Here is a 16,569-nt window from a genome sequence, read left to right on the forward strand (position 1 = left end):
ATGGCCACCCCCTTTGTCTGTAGGAAGTGGGAGGAATCGAAAGAGAAGTTGTTGAGGGTGAGGACGTATTCGGCTAGACAGATGAGGGTGTCGGTGCAGGGGGATTGGTCGGGCCTACGGGACAGAAAGAAGTGGAGGGCCTTGAGGCCATCTGCATGAGGAATACAGGTGAAGAGGGACTGGACGTCCATGGTGAAAATGAGGTGTTGGGGGCCAGGGAATTGGAAGTTCTGGAGGAGGTGGAGGGCGTGGGTGGTGTGACGGACGTAGGTAGGGAGTTCCTGGACCAATGGGGAGAAAATGGAGTCCAGATAGGTGGAGATGAGTTCGGTGGGGCAGGAACAGGCTGAGACAATGGTCGACCAGGGCAGGCAGGTTTGTGGATTTTGGGAAGGAGATAGAAACGGGCCGTGTGGAGTTGGGGAACAATAAGGTTGGAGTCTGCGGATGGGAGGTCCCCCGAGGTGATGAGGTCATGGATGGTATTAGAGATGATGGTTTGGTGCTCGGGGGTGGGGTCACGATCAAGGGGGCGGCAGGAGGTGGTGTCGGAGAGTCGGCGTTTGGCCACAGCGATGTAGAGGTCAGTGCGCCATACTACCACTGCGCCTCCCTTGTCTGCGGGTTTGATGGTGAGGTTGGGGTGGGAGCGGAGGGCTGCCCATTCTGCGGGGGAGAGGTTCGAGTAGGTGAGAGGGGTGGAGAGGTGGAGGCAGTTAATGTCTAGACGGCAGTTGGAGATGAAGAGGTTGAGGGAGGGTAGGAGGCCTGGGGTGATGTCCAGGAAGAGGACTTGTGTTGGAGGTGGGTGAAGGGGTCAGTGGAGGGAGGGTTAGGCTCCCGGTTAAAGACGTAAGCGTGGAGGCGAAGGTGACGGAAAAACTGCTTGATGTCCAAACGTGACTGGTCGATGTCCAAAGTTCTAAGGTAACAAGGTGTACAGCTGGATGAACACTGCAGGCCAAGCAGCATCAGAAGAGCAAGAAGGCTTACATTTCGGGCCTAGGCCCTTCTTCAGAAAAATGTTCGAAGGTAATTTGGCAACTGGATCCTAAATTGGCATAGTGACAGGAGACAGTGGGTGGTGGTAGAAGGCTGTTTGTGAGACTGGAGGGTCGTGTTCAGTGGCATAACACAGGGACTGATGGTGTGTTCCTCATTTTTTGTGATATATCTGATGGAGATGAGAATTGGGGTGGGGGAAGATGGCGGTGGTGGCGGATTATATGTAATGTGCTGATGACATGAAGATTGTTTGGGTGGTCAACAGTTGGGAAGAAAGTCTTTGCTTACAAGAGGATTTGAAAGGATGGTCAGATGAACAGATCCGTGGTAGCAGATGGAACTTAACCCTGCTAAGTATGAGACGTTTTAATGAAGTAACAAGACAAGGGAGCACTCATTGAATGGCAGGACACTAAGAAGCTCAGAAGAACACAGGGATCTTGGGGTGCTTGTCCACAAATCCCGAAAGGTGGAAGTGGAAATTTATATGGTAGTTCAGGTGGTATACGGGATACTTGCCTTTATCAATCGAGATATACACTGTAAGACAATCTAGGCTGGAGTGGCACAGGATTTTGGTTAGGCCACAGCTGGAGTATTGTTTGCAGTTTTGGACTCTGCATTATAGGAAGGAATTGATTGCACCGAAGGTGATACAGAGGAGATTCATCAGAATGTTGCCTAGCATGGAGCACTGTAGCTATGAAGCGAGGCTGGTTTTAGCTTGATTTGTTTTCTCTGGAGCAAAGAAAGTTGAAAGAGATCTGATAGAGGTTATAAGATTGTTAGGGGCTAGAGAAGGTGATTAGAAAGCAACTGTTCTCTTTTGTTGAAGGGTCACGAACAAGGGATCACAATTTAAAGGTGAAAGGCAAGAAGTTGAGAGTGGATTTGAGAAAAAAATGTTTTCACCCAAAGGGCGATGGTGTCTGGAATGAACTATCTGAGTGTGTAAGATAATAAAATGTGAGGCTGGATGAACACAGCAGGCCAAGCAGCATCTCAGGAGCACAAAAGCTGACATTTCAGGCCTAGACCCTTCCTCAGAGAGGGGGATGGGGTGAGGGTTCTGGAATAAATAGGGAGAGAGGGGGAGGCGGACCGAAGATGGAGAGAAAAGAAGATAGGTGGAGAGGAGAGTATAGCTGGGGAGGTAGGGAGGGGATAGGTCAGTCCAGGGAAGACGGACAGGTCAAGGAGGTGGGATGAGGTTAGTAGGTAAGAAATGGAGGTGCGGCTTGGGGTGGGAGGAAGGGATGGGTGAGAGGAAGAACAGGTTATGGAGGTAGAGACAGGTTGGACTGGTTTTGGGATGCAGTGCGGGGAGGGTAAGAGCTGTGTTGGTTGTGTGGTGCAGTGGGGGGAGGGGATGAACTGGGCTGGTTTTGGTATGCGGTGGGGGAAGGGGAGATTTTGAAGCTGGTGAAGTCCACATTGATACCATTGGGCTCCAGGGTTCCCAAGCGGAATATGAGTTGCTCTTCCTGCAACCTTCGGGTGGCATCATTGTGGCACTGCAGGAGGCCCATGATGGACATGTCATCGAAAGAATGGGAGGGGGAGTTGAAATGGTTCGCGACTGGGAGGTGCAGTTGTTTATTGCGAACAGAGCGGAGGTGTTATGCAAAGCGGTCGCCAAGCCTCCGCTTGGTTTCCCCAATGTAGAGGAAACCACGCCGGGTACAATGGATACAGTATACCACATTGGCAGATGTGCAGGTGAACCTCTGCTTAATGTGGAAAGTCATCTTGGGGCCTGGGATGGGGGTGAGGGAGGAGGTGTGGGGGCATGTGTAGCACTTCCTGCGGTTGGAGGGGAAGGTGCCGGGTGTGGTGAGGTTGGAGGGTAGTGTGGAGCGAACAAGGGAGTCACCGAGAGAGCGGTCTCTCCGGAAAGCAGACAAGGGTGGGGATGGAAAAATGTCTTGGGTGGTGGGGTCGGATTGTAGATGGTGGAAGTGTCGGAGGATGATGCGTTGTATCCGGAGGTTGGTGGGGTGGTGTGTGAGAATGAGGGAGATCCTCTTTGGGCGGTTGTGGCGGGGGCAGGGTGTGAGGGATGTGTTGCGGGAAATGCGGGAGACGCGGTCAAGGGCGTTCTCGACCACTGTGGGGGGAAAGTTGCAGTCCTTGAAGAACTTGGACATCTGGGATGTGCGGGAGTGAAATGCCTCATTGTGGGAGCAGATGCGGCGGAGGCAGAGGAATTGGGAATAGGGGATGGAATTTTTGCAGGAGGGTGGGTGGGAGGAGGTGTATTCTAGGTAGCTATGGGAGTCGGTGTGCTTGAAATGGGCATTGGTTACAAGCTGGTTGCCTGAGATGAAGACAGAGAGGTCCAGGAAGGTGAGGGATGTGCTGGAGATGGCCCAGGTGAACTGAAGGTTGGGGTGGAAGGTGTTGGTGAAGTGGATGAACTGTTCGAGCTCCTCTGGGGAGCGAGAGGTGGCGCCGATACAGTCATCAATGTAACGGAGGAAGAGGTGGGGTTTGGGGCCTGTGTAGGTGCGGAAGAGAGACTGTTCCACGTAACCTACAAAGAGGCAGGCATAGCTGGGACCCATGCGGGTGCCCATGCCCACCCCTTTTGTCTATAGGAAGTGGGAGGAATCGAAAGAGAAGTTGTTGAGGGTGAGGACAAGTTCGGCGAGGCGGTCATGAATGGTGTTGGAGATGATGGTTTGGTGCTCGGGGGTGGGGTCATGATCAAGGGGGCGGTAGGAGGTGGTGTTGGAGAGTTGGCGTTTGGCCTCGGCGATGTAGAGGTCAGTGCGCCATACTGCCACTGCGCCTCCCTTGTCTGCGGGTTTGATGGTGAGGTTGGGTTGGAGCGGAGAGAGCGGAGGGCTGCCCATTCTGCGGAGGAGAGGTTGGAGTGGGTGAGAGGGGTGGAGAGGTGGAGGCGGTTAATGTCTAGACAGCAGTTGGAGATGAAGAGGTTGAGGGAAGGTAGGAGGCCTGGGGGTGGTGTCCAGGAAGAGTACTTGTGTTGGAGGTGGGTGAAGGGGTCAGTGGAGGGAGGGTTAGGCTCCCGGTTAAAGGTTATTCAACTGTTTTTGGTTCTGGATAATCAAGGAATGATTTTAGTTTAAGAAAACCAGAGATTAAATTTTTTGGGTACGTCTGAGGAGACCTGACTAGGTTAAAAAGCAAATATAGTAATTTTTTTCCCCAGAAAGGAGCAAAAAAAAGCTGAATAAAAAAAAGTTTAATTTGTGTAATTTACAATTTACAGACCAGATGTGTTTGGTAGAGACCTGCAGGGTATTAGAAGCTGATAAAGTCAAAGGTCTCAGTTTTGTGAGTATTCATGTAAGACGACTACCTGGTTCACAGGAAAGAGCTGGGAGGAGTTAAGTCCAACATAAAGATTTGATTTTGAGGGTAGTTTCTCCAGATCTGAGTCTTTGCAATAATGATAGTGTGAGGAAACAGGATTTTTTCAACTGTGTGTTTTAAGATATTTCAAATTATGTTCTATATTTAAATAGGTTTTTTCATTGTTTAAAGAACTTTTGTTTTCATGTTAAATAAAGTCTGTAGTCTTGTGTGACTATGTTTTAGTAACTGACCATCACATTAACTAACTGAACAAAGATCCATCATTCTCAGAACTGAGTTGGCCAGTCATAAAGTCAGGTGGGATTATACCATCACATCCATCTTGTCAAGTTCTCAAGATCGTATAAACTTCAATCAAATCACATCTTGCTCTCCTAATGTTTAGTGATATAAAGCCCAGCCTGTTCAATCTTTCCTTGGAAGGCAATTTGCTCATTCCAGGTATCAATCGAGTAAACCTACTCTTATCTGCTTCCATGCATTTACGTTTTTTCCCTAGATAAGCACATCAAAACTGCATGCAATATTTGAAATGTAGTCTTAGCTCTGTCCTGTATAACCGAGGTTTAACATCTTTATTTTTATATTCACTTCTTCTTGTAAAAAATGCTACCATCCCATTATCTTTTCAGATAATGCACTATACCTGCAAACTAATCTTTTGTGATTCATACATTAGAACACCGAGATACCCCTGCACCTCATTATTCTGCAGTTGTCCACAGTTTAAGTAATACTCTGCATTTTTATTCTTCCTGCCAATGTGAGCAACATTTTCCCGCATTGTACTTGATCTGCCAAACTTTTAGCCCAGTCATTTAACCTATCTACATTGGCCTGCATCCTTGTTAAGCCATTTTCATAACACACTACCCTACCTATCTTTACGTCATTTGCAAAATTAGCCATCATGCTTTTGAATCCCTCATCTAAGTCAATGTTATAAATTGATGTTGAAGGCTCAGCAAAGACCCCTGCATGACCCCATTCATATCATCTTTCCATTTAAAAAAAAACATTTATGCATACTATTTTTTACCTATCCACGTTGGCATGTTACTCTCCAAATCATAAGTTTTTACTATTCATAGTAGCCTTTAAGGTATAACCTCGTCAAATGTCTACACGAATATGTGGACTCCCCTTCATTCATAGCACACGACTCCTTCGAATAATGGCAACAGATTGGTTAAATACAATTTCCCTTTTGCTAAACCATGCTGACTCTTCCTAATTACCTTGAGTTTTTTTTAAGTGCCCAGTTATAACCACTTTAATGATCAATTCTACGCCTTCTCCATGACAGATATCAGGCAATTTGGCCTGTATGTGCCTCTATCCCTTCTTGAAGTGAAGGATTACATTTGTATATTTCAATCTAATGAAACCTTTCTAAAATCTGACAAATTTCGGAAGATTCATACCAACTCATCCACTACTCTTTTAAGACCCTATGGTAAAATCCATTGGAACTCAGAGACTTATCAATTTGTGCCTCCAGTTTGCCCAATGCTGTTTCTCAAGTGAATACAATTTCACCAAGTTCTTCTTTTCTTTGAACATTCTGATTTACCGAAATCACTGGGATGCTTTTTGTATCCTTTATAGTTAAGAATGAAGGAAAATATCCACTCATTACATCCACCATTTCTTTATCATCTAAGATTAACTCCCCATTCTCAAAACCTTGAGAACAACCACCTACTTTGCTTACTCTTTTCATTTTTAGATATCTATGGAAACTGGTCTTTCCTGTTTTTACATTTATAGATAGCTTCCCTCATGCTCTAATATATTTGTCCTGATGAGGAGTCTGCCTTTTTTTTGTTTTTTTAACCAATCATCTGGCCTGGCACTTTTATTTTCTTAGATTTGATGGTCTCCTTAATATCTTTAGTTAACCATGGATGAAAAGTCTTCTCCTTTAAATTTTCCTTTACAGTAGGAATGTACTTTTTTAAAAAAAAATTCAATCACAGGATGTGGGTGTCACTGGCCAGGCCAGCATTTATTATCCAACCCCAAGTTAAGTGTCAACAAAATCGCTGTGGGTCTGGAGTCACATGTAGGTCAGACCAGGTAAGGATTCATAATTTCCTTCACTAAAGAACATCAGTGAAACTGATGGCTTTTTCCTGACAATGGTTTCATGTTCATCATTAGACTACTAATTCCAGATACTTATTACATTCAAATTCCACCATCTACTATGGAACCTTTGACCTCAAATTCCCGGGACATTACCTGGGTGTCACAATTGATAGTTTAGTAATAATACCACTAGGCCAGCACCTCCACCTGAGACTATTTCTGATCACTGATCACATTTACCATAGCCATGGGAAGGGAAGGGAGCAGTTACCAGGGGAAGATATTTAACTGGGGTAAAGGAAACTATGATGCTATCAGGCAGGAGTTGGGAAGTACAGATTAGGAGCAATTGTTCCACAGAAAGGGCACAGCAGACATGTGGAGGCTGTTTAAGGAGCAGTTGTTGCGAGTGATGTATAAATTTGTTCCTCTGAGACAGGTAAGAAAGGGTAAGATTAAGGAGCCTTGGATGATGGGTACAGAGGTGCTTCTTGTCAAAAAGAAAAAGGCAGCGTACGTAATTTGGAGGAAGCAAGGGTCTAGCACAGCTTTAGAGGATTACAGGCTTGCTCGGAAGGAGCTCAAAAGTGGACTGAGGAGGACCAGGAGGGGGTACGAAGAAGGCTTGGCAGGAAGGATTAGGGAGAACCCAAAGGCATGTTACTCATACGTGAGGAATAAGAGAATGATCAGGGAGAAGGTAGGGCCGATCAGGGATAGCATAGGGAACTTGTGCATGGAGTCTGAGCAGATAGGGGAAGCCCTAAATGAGTTTTTTGCTTCGGTTTTCACTAAGGAAAGAGACCTTGTTGTGAATGAGAACTTTGAGGAGCAGGAAAACAGGCTTGAACGGATCAAGATTGAGGAAGTTGATGTGCTGGAAATTTTGGCAAACATTAAGATTTATAAGTCCCCAGGGCCAGACCAGATTTATCCTAGGTTGCTCCGGGAAGCGAGAAAAGAGATTGCTAACTGCTGGCGAAGATCTTTGCTTCCTCGCTCTCCACGGGAGTCGTACAGGAAGATTGGAGGAAGGCAAATGTTGTTCCTCTTTTCAAGAAAGGGAATAGGGAAATCCCTGGAAATTACAGACCAGTCAGTCTTACGTCTGTGGAGTGGTCACAGAAGAGCAGTTCAAAAGAATGGAGACAGTGTTGTGATCCCAGCTGAAGGTAACATTTGACATATCTAATCCCAAAATGCAACCTGGCTTGATTTTTGCAGTTGATTGCCATGGTGACTAGTCTCTGAAACACATTTATCTGCCCTCCAGATTTTTTTTTAACAACAGCACATTTATTACACACAAAAACTATAGGAAATAGAAAAAATTGTAACAAAAACATCGAAACAAAATTTCAACTTGTTTCTCAACACCAATCTGTTACAGAGAACCAATCCCAGAGAAATACCACTCCTATTTCAGCTTTTCAAGGCTTTAACAATAACTTTTGTTTTAAACAATTTCTTCCATAGTATGTTAGCATAAGTCTTTCACAATTTTGAAGCTCCAATCTTTCTGAGATGGAACAAATTGAAAATTTCAAAAGAAGCCCTTTCGGCATGGAAATTCCACGTGAAATCACTTCAGCTAAGGAGACTGGTTCCCCTGACTGACTTGATTCTCCTGCTAGGGCAAACTGTTCTATCTTCTGAACCAAACTCTGGGTTATTCTAAGCCAAAACTTTGAACCATCTATTCAGAAATCAAAACTAACTAATTGCTTTAATGCGTTATACATGACATATCTTTCAAAAGTCAAGGAGCCGTGAGACAAGTAACTGAAGAAGTAGACAGGGGCAGGCTCCATGCTAGGAGTGCTGATTTTTTAGCTTTCCTGCAGAGAAGGAGTCAAGAGCATTAAGAAGGGTGTGCTGTTATGATGAACTGAGAAAGATTTTCTAAGAACATGTAGGCAGACATGGAGAGCTGAGAAAAGGCGAAGGCAGATGGTTTGTGTTAAGGGAAGTGCAGATGAGACAATGGGAATCCAAAAGCTACAAGCAGTACTTGTTTAATGCATACAAGCAAGATTAGAGCTCAGGGAAAACTTGGGGGAGGTTTTAGCTTGGTGAAGCTGGCTGTAAACAAAAAAGTGGAGTTATGCCTGTGAACAAGTGATGGAGTGCATTTTTCATAGTCCAGAAAATTATGGACTAAAGAGGAAAGTGATTGATTAGAACAGGAGCAAGACATTGTGGCAAAACATGGTGGAGTGGCTTTTGAGAGGCTGTCTCAAGACCAGATCAGCAAAAGTGAAGAACTATGATTCTTTGTGAAGTCTAATGTGATGTGATGATCATCATGTCATCAATATCTGGGGGAGTAGCTGAGAAAATCTGTGGGATCTTACTTGAGCACATTTGCTATTTGAAGTGCACAGTGGGGGGTTTGATCAAAAATATGACCTATGCTTATCACCTGTTAATTCTGGGTGTTAGATATAAGTTGCACGTGTATTGCAGATAGTATTATTATTCTAACTTTTAAAGTGAAGATTATCATTGTTGTTTAAAACAATGGAATCTTGCAGCTGATTTCTCTTAGTAATTTCATCTTTTTTCACTTTAAAAATAAAGGTTACTGGTCCCTCATCAGATCATAAAGTTTGCAGTTGGTCTGGGATCACAAAAATGAGTGACACTATAAACATTTTTACAAACCGTGGAAAACCAGTTGGTGTTTTGATCAACAGATGGATTTGGTTTCTTTTTGCTTAACTGAGTCAAATTCTGAGCGCAGTTCAATAAACTGAGGCAACGAGGGCGTTCTTCATCAGTCCGCGAATGTTCTAATATAGAAACCTAGTAGAGAAGAGAAAAGGATTTTTAGCTTAAGTGGTAAAAATTGTGTTAACTGTGATAACTCCAACCAATGTGTTGTACATGTTTAAAATTTTATTTTATGTTATTCCATCCCTTAGATGGTTGCCAATATCAAGGCAACCTTGATATCCTATTTTACTTCAAACTGATCTTCAAACATTACATTCTTTACATCACAAAAATTGTCTATATGGAATTTTCCCTCATTTAAACCCTTCCTTCAGATTATTTGCAGGCAAAACTCTTGACTGTTCGAAACATCTCTCAGATGGCCTCACATGCTCCATAATTAATAAAATTTAGATATATCTAAACTCTGCTGTTCATCATTAATTTATATCAAGTCCCAGCCATTTGTCACTCCTGTGCTCACTGCATCTGTGAAGGGAACAAACAGAGCTGATGTTTTAGGTCTGGTGACCCTTCCTTAGAACTAGCTATGTTCCTCAGACAGGCATCCATCTCTTTTAGGTATGCTCTCCAGTTTTGATCTTTTGTTCATCATCTACTCTCTTCATCCCAGTACTGGTAATCACAAACAGAACATTTTCACTTCTTAAACAACCTGGGCAATGATGAAACCTTCAGGAAAATACAGGGAGAATGGAAAATTCTGAATATTCAGATTCTGAATATCAAAGAAAAAGGGTTCAACTTTCAGCATAAAATTTCAATGACTAGACAAAAATCTGACTAATAAGTGGCAAGAAGCCTATATGCATCAATTAACATCTGGTTATTTCAGAGTCTCTCTCATTCAAATGCCGGTTGCTATCTTCCCGAGCAGCAGAGATAAAATTGATGGTGCCAATTTCCAACTTGAAAATCAGAACAATTATCTGGAGAAGGGTCTGAAGAAGGGTCTTTCGACTCAAAACACTAACTCAGTTTTCTCTTCGCAGATGCTGCGAGACCTGTGAAGTTTCTCCAATAATTTCCATTTTTGTTTGTTTCAGATTTCCAGCATCGACAGTTCTTTGCTTTATTTAAGCAGCTACCTGGTGGCTGATGCTCTCAGGCATCTTCTGCAGCCATCCATTTTGGCCATCCAACAGCTCAAAGTAAACTCCAAGGATAGCTAGTCTTTATTCTTAATTGTTGGAGGTTGGCATCAGTAAAGTACCACATCATCATGGCACAATCACCAACTCACTTATAATAGCTCAGCCCTTCAACATCGAACTTTGGCATACAGTCACCTTATATTGCAATGCCACTGCCACCCTGCTTTTCGACAGAGACAGGCAACCATCTCTTGCAGAATGGTGTGCATCTCAAGGCTCTTAGCTGTTCTGTGCATTCACTTACTTTATGTTTACTTGGATGCTCACAGCATTTCTGTACTGCCTTGCCTTTTGGGATGGACAAAAGCCAAGCAGCCTGTCATGTTTGCCAGCAACGGTCAGTTGGAGCAGATGTGTTGTTGCCTCGAACTATTTTCCATCAATGCCACATCTACACCATTTGACCTTGTCTTAAACACTAAGGGGCGTTCTTGTTAATCAGGTCAGGGGAAGTGTCATCAGTCAAGGGACGCTGTTACTGTCAAAGTCAACGTCCAATATCTAAGGGATTAAATAGGGCCAGTTATTTGCTTAAGGCATTCAGATCAGGAGTTCTGTATAATTTCATTTCAGGGAATGGCTCATGTCAGTTAAGAGGGTCTACAGCTAACAATCTAGTAGTTTCTGGTGATTCATGCAGGGAGCTGCACAGAAATCAGCCAGGATTCTGGCCAGTCATCAATTAGGGCTGTCTTTCAAGTTGGTCAGCAAGGAAGACCACATCTTGTCCTGGGGATCTGTTTGCTAAACATTAAAGGGGACGCAGCGGTGATTGGGAAATTGGAGAGGTCCATCATTGAGTTTCAAGGCAGCATGCTAGAACTGAGGGAAGACAATAATTGTGAAGGACAACTCGTTATATAAAATTAAGGGTCAATAGAGCACAGATAGCTTAGTGTACTGAGTGAGGGGGGTGTCATTGATATTCACTACTAACCTAGCTTAAACTGGGAAAAATGCATGATGATTCTTGGTATCACGAACCTCTTGGTCTGGGGTGCATGATGGAGAGTAAAATGGGGGGATGATAAGTTAAATAAAAGGGTTGGGTGGGGATGTGAAGTGTTTGAAGTCTGATGGCATTGACAGGAAGTGGATATGAAGGATTGAATTGTCCCTTAGATTGACAGCAACTCATTCTACAGAGCATTACCAGTCGTCTTCCATCTTTATCGAAGTGGCAAATCCACAATGGAAGTGAAAAATGGTTGTCATCAAACCCAGAAAGGACAATGAGTGTTCTGTTTTTTTGTCTGATGGAGCGGGCTGTACTTGTGAGCATATGAGGCCCTCCATGAGGCAAATACCTTAATCAGGCACTTACACAGGTCAAAGATGTTCAGAATCACAGAACTCTGCATCTGAACCAGTGATTATTAATCCTGTTCACAAGCAATCTTGGCCATGTCATTCATATGCCTTAATCCTAGTAACCACAGTGAAGCAGAAGTAATGCCAGGTAAGCTGCAAATTTTCACCTGCATTACACAACTTACAAACATTCCAAGGTATTATCAACTGCAAAGGAGCTGAAACTGTTTCTGTCACATTTTGAAACGTAACATTTTTATTCCATTATCTAATATCCAATACTGCCATTTTTCAGTAATGCTGTGAGTGAGATTGAGAGTAAAACATCTTATTTTTCTTATCATACTTTGTCAAGAATGCATTTTTACACATCCAAAGCATAAATATTTGGTTCGTCAGCATGCGTTTGTTGGGGCAGTGCTATAAGGTTGTGTTATGGAATCAGGCCAAACTCCCTCAAAATATATGAAGAAGATAACCTAGCCCCTAACCTTTTCTTAATTTGAAGGCAAGTGCCAGGCATTGTGTCACAGATGCAATTCAATTGGTCAAACTACCAGTCAAGCAAAGCACACTGTATTTACATACTACAGTTAAAATACAACAAAAGGAAGAAAGAAACTGGAACAATTAGCTCCATTGGAAAACTTAAAAGAATAATAGATTATTTAACTACTAAACAGTAACTCTTCCAAAATAGTAACATCCCATAAACACATTCCTGACAAAGGCAAATTCAGAAAAACACATTGTCTCACAGGCAATTTTCCAGTTCAAAGAGAAAACATCAAGAGAAAACTCACAGAGATCGAGAGAGAGTGAAGCAGGGAGAAGTCTACTTCAGCTTCCACACCCAGCTTCAAGATCCCAGCAACAGCTACTGAAAACTAAAACTAAAGACCCTGGCTCCAGGGGAGTTTGATCCCACTCTTTCAGGTGGCTTCTATTGTTTCAACTTAAAAAAAATCCAGTGGCCTCACAAGAGCTACACTGCTGACAGTCTGGATTCACATGTAGCCAGACCAGATAAGGATGGCAATTTCTTCCCCATATCACATTAGCAAACCAGATGGGTTTTTCCAACAATTAACGATGGATTCATGGTCCTTGCAGAGGTAAAGAATAGATAGCTGAGAAAGTATTAAGGTTTCACGTCAGATCAGAAGGAAAGTACTGAGGATAGAGGTAAAAATAGGAAGTTAAGGTGTTTCCATTGTAACAAGGTCAGACACATTCATTCAAAATGTTGGAAGTTATGAGGGAAACCCACAGAACTAATTGGAGTCTTTGAGAATGAGTCTGCAAAGGAATAGCGTTCACCAGTGGTGTTAGTTCTTCAACTAGATGGATTCTGGACATATAGAAAAATAAATATGGTCACAAAGACAGATTCATACCCAATTCAATAGTTAGAAGATTTTATTGATTGGGATGGCAATGTCTCTTTCCTTTCTAAGGTTGATCAATTGAAGGGGTACTGGCAAGTGTCACTAATAAGGCTACGGAAATATCCACTTTTGTCACAACAAGTGGGTTATGCCAATGTCAAGTGAAGTGAATTGGGTTAAAGCATGTCCCAGTTACATTCCAGTTGCTTATGAGCCAAGTCATAACTGAGATCTGTAACTGTGTAGTTTATTTAAGCATTGTTGTTATGGAATAATGTATGCAAAGAGCATTCTGTACAAGGTAAAAACTCCTGTTTAGGCAATTACAGTTGCTGGCTTAGAAATAAATTTAGTCAAAAGTGAATTTTGCAAAACAAAAATAATTTATCTCAGGCACATCACAGAAAAAAAATCAAGTGATGCCAAGGACAGGGAAAATCAAGGCTCAAATGTGCTTAAAACTAATCAAGAAATCATGAAATATTTCAGAATGAGTGGATTTTACTGATAATATGTGCATAACTTCAGCACATTAGCAGTACCTTTTATAAATTTGTTAAAGGAACAAGCAAAACTGGTATGGGCAGCAAAATGCCAAGCAGCCTGAGAGAAGCTGAAGGCTAGCCTAATAAATGAACTCGTATTGGCCGCCTCTGGTTATTCTAGACTGTTCAAAATGCAATTGATGGTAGGGATATAGAGGCCAGACAGGGTACTTGTCTAAGAAATTAAACCAGTGTCAGAACAAAGACTTTATCACAGAAAAGGAGTATTTGAGGTTATCAGTTTTCCAGCACTTTGAAGTCTATGTCTGGCATGGTAACAGTGAAACATTAATTTAAATGCATAATAATCCATTGACATTCGTTGAAAGCTTTAAAAGTCAAAATATGAGAGTCTTTTATTTCAGCCATTTAACATAAAGATTATTTACATTGTTGGAAAGGATAAAGTAATTGCAGATGCATTGTCCAAAGTGTAAAATGTTTGAACACATTAAAGACGTAAGAAATGCTTAGACTGCTAAGGTTGTACGAGGCTAGTGAAAAGAAGGATGAATGGATCCAAGGTGACAATGCTGGCAAGGTAAACAGCATTTGGGCTCCTGAGCTCATTCACTCCAGACTGGCCTCTTCTTCCCTTTTTTCCTTACCCTTATCTTCTTTCTTTTTCTTCATCATCTTCCAGTTGGCAGTGGAGAAATCGACATCATGGAGGGAGGCAGCTGGAGCAGGACTCTTGATGAGGCAGTGGCCTGGCAGCAGAGCCAGGGACTCCTCAATGTGATAAGCCTCCAGGCTTTAGCGAGGCAGTAGAAGCAGCGGCAATATGGTATGCCAGGAGCGGAGACTTCCAAGTATTGGCAATGCGGTGGCAGCAGCAGAACCAGGGACCCCTGGTTGCAGTAGTCCTGGAGCAGAGACTCCTTGTTATCAGCAAGACTGTGGTGGCAGACCCTGGTTGTGATAGGCCTGGAGCCAGGGACTTGTGGTCATTGTAGAGTCACCACAGTGTGAAAAGAGGCTATTTGGACCATCAAGTCTTTACTGACCCTCTGAATATTGTCCCACCCAGGCTTAGCCCCCACCCTATACCCATAATCCCACATTAACCATGGCTAATTCACCTAGCCTTCACAAGCCTGGACAGTTCAGGGCAATTTAGCATAGCCAGTCATTAGACTCTTAATTTCAGACATTTTATCGAATTGAAATCCCACCATTTTCCATGGCAGGGCTACAGGCCAGGTCCCCAGAACATTGTCTTCATGTCTAGATTAATACCACAGACCTACTACTTTTGATTTAATATGTTGATCTTTTTCTACAAATCTCTTATCCCCAGATTAATTTAAGGACAATGTGGCAGTGTGGGGAGTATCCCAATGCACTCCTGGCTTGTACCCTGCAAGTGGTAGACTTGCTTTGGGGAGACAGGAGGTGAGTACTTTCCACAGTATTCCTAGCCTCTGACCTGCTCTTGTAGCCACTGTGTTTACATGGTGAGTCCAATTCAGTGTCTCGTCAATGGTAACCCCAAGGTTGTTGATGGGATTCAGTCTATAAGAAGGTCATTATCTGGCATCTGTGTGCTGTGAATGTTAATTATGAACTGTCAGCCCAAGCCTGGATATTGTCTTGATTTTGTTGCATTTAAATCTGGACTGCTTCAGTATCTGAGGTGTCGCAAATGGTGCTGAACATTGTGCAATCGTTAGCGAACATCCCTACTTCTGACCTAATGATCTAAGGGGATGAAACAGCTGAAGATGGTTGGGCCTTGGACACAATCCTGAGGAATTCCAGCAGACATGTCCTGGAGTTGAGATGGGTAACTTCCGACAACCATAATCACCTTCCTATATGCCAGGTTTGAATCCAAACAGTGGAGAATTTTCCCCCTTGATATCCATTGATTACAATTTTGCTAGGACTCTTTAATGCCACAGTTGGTCAAATGCATCATTCTCATTTCAGCTCTTGAATTCAGCTCTTTTGTCCATGTTTGAACCAAGGTTGTAATGAGGTTAGGAGTTGACTGGCCCTGGCAGAACCCAAACTGGGCATCACTGAGCAAGTTGTTGCTAAGCAAGTGCTGCTTGATAGCACTGTTAATGACATCTTCTATCACTTTATTGATAACAGAGATTAGACTGATGGGACAGTAATTGTCTGGTTTGGATTTGTCCTCCCTTTTATATACTAGACATACCTTGGCAAATTTTCACATTGTTGTATAATTGCCAATGTTGTAACTGACCTGAAAAAAACTTGGCTAGGGGAGCAGCAAATTCTGGAGTACAAGTCTTCGCTACAATTGCCAGAATACAGTAAGGGCCCAGAGCCTTTGCTGCATCCAGTGCCTCCAACCATTTCTTGATATCATGTGGAGTTAAATGAATTGGCCGAAGACGTATCTGTAATGCTTGGGACTAGCGGAGGAGGTTATTTGGTTGCTTCACCGGGTTCACACCTCATTTTTAGGTATGTCTGGTGCTGCTCGTGGCACACCCTCCAGCACTGTGCACGCAGAGCTAATCCCCTGGGTTGCTGGTAATGGTTGAATGAGGAATATGCTGGGCCACGAGGTTGCAGATTGTGCTGAGGTACAATTCAGCTGTTATTGATGGCCCATAGCGCCTCATGGATGCCCAGTCTTGTATTGTTAGATCTACTCAAAATCTGACCCATCTAGCACTGTGATAGTGCCACATAACACAATGGAGGGTATCTTAAATGTGAAGGTGATACTTCATCGCCACAAGAATTGTGCAGTGGTCACTCTTACCAATACTATCATGGATAGATGAATTTGCAGCTGACAGATTGTAAAAATGATTGTAAAAATTGTATGCTTTTCCCTCTTGTTGGATGCCTCACCACCGAGACCGAATCTAGCAGCTATGTCCTTTGGGACACAACCAGCTCAATCAGTAATCTGGCTGCGGGGCCACTCTTGGTGGTAGATATTGAAATGTTCCCACCCAGAATACATTTTATTCCCTTGTCACCCTCAGTGCTTTTTCTAGATGGAGGGACACT

At 43.2% G+C, this 16,569-nt stretch overlaps 1 protein-coding gene across 1 annotated transcript in view; it reads right to left on the minus strand.

The window, feature by feature from the left end:
• lrrc9 (leucine rich repeat containing 9) overlaps positions 1-16,569 on the minus strand; it is a 187,430-nt gene that overhangs the window by 59,209 nt on the left and 111,652 nt on the right. Inside the window, exon 20 of the mRNA XM_048538501.2 lies at positions 9,103-9,243. Coding sequence (XP_048394458.1) covers positions 9,103-9,243 — 141 coding nt within the window. The remainder of the gene's footprint in view (positions 1-9,102; positions 9,244-16,569) is intronic.

The sequence above is a fragment of the Stegostoma tigrinum genome, chromosome 10, assembly GCF_030684315.1.
Source record: "Stegostoma tigrinum isolate sSteTig4 chromosome 10, sSteTig4.hap1, whole genome shotgun sequence".
NCBI lineage: Eukaryota > Metazoa > Chordata > Chondrichthyes > Orectolobiformes > Stegostomatidae > Stegostoma > Stegostoma tigrinum.